This window comes from Monopterus albus, unplaced genomic scaffold, assembly GCF_001952655.1.
Source record: "Monopterus albus unplaced genomic scaffold, M_albus_1.0 scaffold31.1, whole genome shotgun sequence".
NCBI classification, from domain to species: Eukaryota; Metazoa; Chordata; class Actinopteri; order Synbranchiformes; family Synbranchidae; genus Monopterus; species Monopterus albus.
The window spans coordinates 953,620-958,432 of record NW_018127911.1 but is presented as its reverse complement, the minus strand read 5'-3'; the positions used below and the strand labels follow the sequence as shown (position 1 = coordinate 958,432).

General features: G+C 40.6%; 1 protein-coding gene across 7 annotated transcripts in view; it reads right to left on the bottom strand.

Annotated features, from left to right (window-relative positions):
* LOC109958158 (adhesion G-protein coupled receptor D2) overlaps window positions 1-4,813 on the bottom strand; it is an 83,507-nt gene that overhangs the window by 35,777 nt on the left and 42,917 nt on the right. For all 7 annotated transcript variants that reach the window (XR_002274632.1, XM_020596579.1, XM_020596581.1 and 4 more), the window contains one exon: window positions 2,651-2,704. Coding sequence is in view for 6 of the 7 variants with exons in the window: in XM_020596579.1 (XP_020452235.1) it covers window positions 2,651-2,704 (54 nt within the window). In the remaining variant the exon portion in view is untranslated. The remainder of the gene's footprint in view (window positions 1-2,650; window positions 2,705-4,813) is intronic.

Below are 4,813 nucleotides of genomic sequence, written 5' to 3'. Positions count from 1 at the left end.
AGGAATGCTTCACGTGGCAAACCATCAGGGCCTGTCATTCTGGTTGCTTTTGTGTATTGTTGATGTTCAGCTTCAGTGCACAGGACACACATGCAAACAAACGAAGAAAGATGTCACTCTAACCAGGGCTCCCAGCAATAAAAACAAAGGACATTTAATTTAGAGACCTTTATTAAACGAGCCAAACATCACACAGCTACTTTTACAGGTGCCAGACAAAGACAAAAAAAAAAAAAAAAACATGAAACAAACCTCCAATTCTGTACCTGTCAAAAGCCAGTCCAAATAATTCTTCTGATACCAAGAGTGACTCTAACCAACTCCTAGCTTCTTCCAACTTGTCAAAACTTGAATTAAGATCAAAAAAACTAATCCGCTTCCAATTTATATCTATATTTCAATGGTGTCAGGGGCATGGAATATTGAGGGGGGGTTGTTTTTTATTTGGGTCCTGCAACTGACAGCTTTATTTCACAAAGCAATCTGGCTGTGTGTGTACAAGAGGGAGGTCAGGGTGGGTCAGGAGGCACTTGGTATCAAACAGGCAAGCTACACTGGTCATTGTGTGTGTATATGTGTAAAACCCCACCCCATGGGGTTAAAAAAGCAGTATGTGTGACCCATGACTATGTAAAGGGCTACTACAAGGAAGAAGGCTAAAGAGGTCAGCAGAAGTGCAGAATTAAAGAGGGGAGGGTGTGTGATTAGGTTTAGCAGAATTTATATGAGGTCACTAAGGTCCGAAGTGCATATTGCCACTGTATCAGGAGCAATATAGAGTTAAACCAGTCCACCAATATTTGAATGCTTTTCATGGTTTTTGCTATGTATATGCTGCAACACACTTTATTTTAAGTGACGTGGCAGTAAATGACTGTTACTGTACTGAATCAGCCTGTTGTTTTTCTGTAGGGACATACATGTATTACATATGATAATCCTGGAGATGTTAGAATATCTAAGATCTGTACTGTACTGTGACTTTGACTGTAATATTGGTTTCTTGTAATGCTAGTGATAAAGGAATACAAGAGACAATAGAAGTTTCAGATGATCATTTTTATTTTAAACTGTATCCAATACACAATTAAATGTGACAAATTGCATATTGATAACAGTTTAAATAAAAAGATGATTATTTGAAAACCTCTGTTGTTCCTTTTATTTCTTGATCACTAGCATTACTACTCTAAATCCTTAAATTGTAGTTGCAGTGAATTATCCCAGTGGGTTAACCCTCCAATCGTTGCAAACATAACGACATATAAACCCCTTTATCTCTGACAAGTGCCATTCATCTTCAAATGACCCCATATGCAGTAACACCACCAAAGCTTCTTTATCCCTCACCCGGCGAGGCATGATACCCAATCTTATGTTTTACAACAAGGGGATATATATAGGGGCATGTGCGGTCATCTAGAGCCAAATGTCTTCTATCTAACTAAAGGACAGGTAGATACAGTATTTCAAGCAGGATTTATGGCATTAAACAGCACTAGCTAAAAACCGTCAGGCAACAGTGATGGCTAAAAAATGCATTCTGGTAGCGGAACCTGGCAAGACTGAAAAATTGCTACCACAAGAGGGTAGAGGCAACAGTAGCCCTGACATGAACTGCCAATATGTCAGACTGTACCTTGGCGCAAGGGGCCCCCAGGAGCCTCCCCAAACACAGAGACACACACAAACATTATCTATTCATTTATTTTATTTCTTTCCATCCTTATAATGTCCATTTCTGATGTGAAGGGGTCAAAAGGAAATAAGGGTACCCTGATATTTTAAAAATCAATCTGCCATCAGTAATCCTCTTTAAAGACCTGAAGTGTGTGTCTGTGTGTGTGTGTGTGTGTGTGTGTGTGCGCGCACGCGTGTGTGTGGGAGGAGGACTGTGTGGGTCAGTGTACAGTGGGAGGTGCAGGACAAAATGCCAGCCATAAAGCATGGTACAACAACCTGAGAAGAGGAGTGAAGTTAATGTGATCATTCATAAGGGACAAGATAGGTTTTGTGTGTGAGTGTGTGTTTGTGGGTGTGTGAGAGAGATGGCAGGGACAAAGGCGTGTGGAATGATGAGAGTGGGTACTGTATTTGTCAAGGTGCTAGGGTATATAATTGTCTCTGTGTGTGAGGTATGTACCTGTTTGTGTGTGCTAGGGACTATTAACTGCTTTTAAAGTGGTTTGCATAGGCTACAGACTTCCTAATCACACAAACACACACATATACACACAACCGCAACATCCTACCACTTTGGCTAAACAACAGCGTCCAACAGGGTATAAATACTGGCTTGACACTTTAATGTCAGGGGACAGCTTGTCCTGGATTAGAAACTTGTAACCCACTACAAAGCCTGACATTGCTGGGATGAAGGTGCTGCAATGGGCAGCATGAGGGGGGGGTGCAGCTATTAGAAAAGGTCTATGTGTGATGTATATGGGCATCTAACATGGAGTGTCGACTAATGAGAAGGTAGCAGATGTACAATGTTGCCTTGTGGCTGTAAGGAAAACTGAGTCTGACGCGCCAGTGTGTCAGACACACACACACACACACACACACACACAAAGGCATATGGACATGCCCAGGCACTCATACAGAGACACACACACACTTGTTCACAGGAAAAGAGAGGACTACATACTGAAAAATTAAGTGCTTTTCTCCGCTCCTTGATCCTGTTGACCGTGCTCCGAACCTGAAAGAAAGAGAGAGGGAATGAGAGAGAAAGAGACAAGTGTATCTGACAGCGCTCAGTGAAACACGCTTACAATGGAACACAACAAAAAAGGTTTCACAGCAAACACCTGGACAAAGGAAAAGAGAATGTGAAAAGGAAATGGCAAAGTTTGGACACTAGTCTGCAGACACTGATGAGCAGCGAAGGATTGTGTGTGCATGTATATGTGTGTGTGTGAGGGTGTTCCAGTATGTTCCAATGGCTAATGGGACTTGAAAGTGACACATATAGCTGGCAAACTAAGGAGACGACTTCAAGCTATCATCTGTCAACATACAGAGCGGGGAGCAACAAATGAAGCTATTGGAGGAGAAGGGACTGCCCTAGCAGAACAGATTACATTTTTACACTCTGGATGAAACAGTGTACAGCTCACCTACACACATACAGTATAGTATAATACCTGACAGGACAAGAAATGTTAGAGATATACAGTATACATACATACAATTTCAGTATATAATTGTAATCAAAATAACTCCAAACCCTAATTTACAATTTGCCTGCTGATTTACCTTTAAGAAAATTTCACTTCAAAATGAGATAACCACTCAATCATTTTGTAATATTGTGGACATCAATGTCATATTTTGAATGACCCTAAGATAATTTCATATATCAAACTTTCATATAAAGTGATTATCTGCATTTTGTAATTTAATCCATCTAAGTATTTACATATTATATACGTGTGTGCATGTGTGCTTTCACAGTTTCTGGGCACTTTTGTGTGTGCACATGCCTGTGCACATTGTCAACAATCACTGTAAGTTTGTATCGGCTGGGCGCTCATCACTGCAGCCTGGCCCAGCCCAGCCCACCACGTTAGTGAATATGCGATATGGCTTATGGCTTCATTAAGTTGCAGTGTGTTATAAATTATGACACCACACTGAACACACACACACACACACACAGTCTCAGACACAGTGTGTGCATACAGATGATGTTTTGCATACATGCCACTGCTGAAGGGCCACAAAATGAAGAGAGCTCCAGTCTTGTGACAGAGCAGATTCAACAGACCCAGCATCACGTTTCCAAAGCCCTCCTATTATTTCTGACAAGGAAGGCCTTCGACACAGTGCAGATGCTAGATAAACACCGTCTTAACATTATTTAAGGGGGAAAATTAGTTCTGGGGATTTCACTAATATCAAAAGCAGTTGGCATGGTGAGGCAATTACATGGCATAACTTAATTAATCATTTGACAATGAGGGATAGGGCATTGTTTTAGATGATTGTTGTGTGCTTAGGAGATTTTTGCACACACTCAAGGTTTCAAAATGATGCAAAATGTGGTTCCTCATGTAAATGGGGACTAAGCAATTACCATATTAAAACAGCACACCCAACAACACCTGTCGACATCCTTGGAGCTGATGGAAATAAAAGGTCATCAAAGCATGGAATTACAAGGTGACCACCAAGGAAAAGCTAATTGCAATGAATAATGGAAAGCTACTGTCAGGTAATTAGGTAATTAGCAATTAAATTGCTATATTTTGAGTGTAATAGCCACAAGATGTAGTCTGTCTTCCACGCCATATTTGTAATTACTGAGCCTGGAAACTAGCACCATGAATGAAGCATTTTCTGACTTTGAAGCACAAGTTAATGCAACAGCTTTAGCATATCAAAGTAAAATGTCTCCACATTGATGTTGTTAAAGACTAATTTGTTCTACCAGGTTAACTACTAACAATAACTTTGCAAGTTTTTCTTCACTCTGTAGGGTTTATTACACTGAGCAGCCCTATTCTTTATTCCTTCTGCATGCCTACATGCTACTGTATGTCAGCTGTCCCTGTCCATCAGGGCTGGTTAACGGAAACAAAAACAGACTAAAAAGGAACCTCCCGGGCTCAGGTATTAAAAAATAAATAAATAAGCAAAACAAAATCGGATCATTCCCATTGTCAGTGTTAAAGTGATTTTTCTACTATGCAAATATCTTTAAGGTGTCAGGAAGGAAGAAACCGGAAGCCAGCTGTGCTCTGTGTTAGAGATACGAACCAAAAGATAAGCAAGGTGAGGGAGAACAGTAGGAGCCCACTGGAAAGGT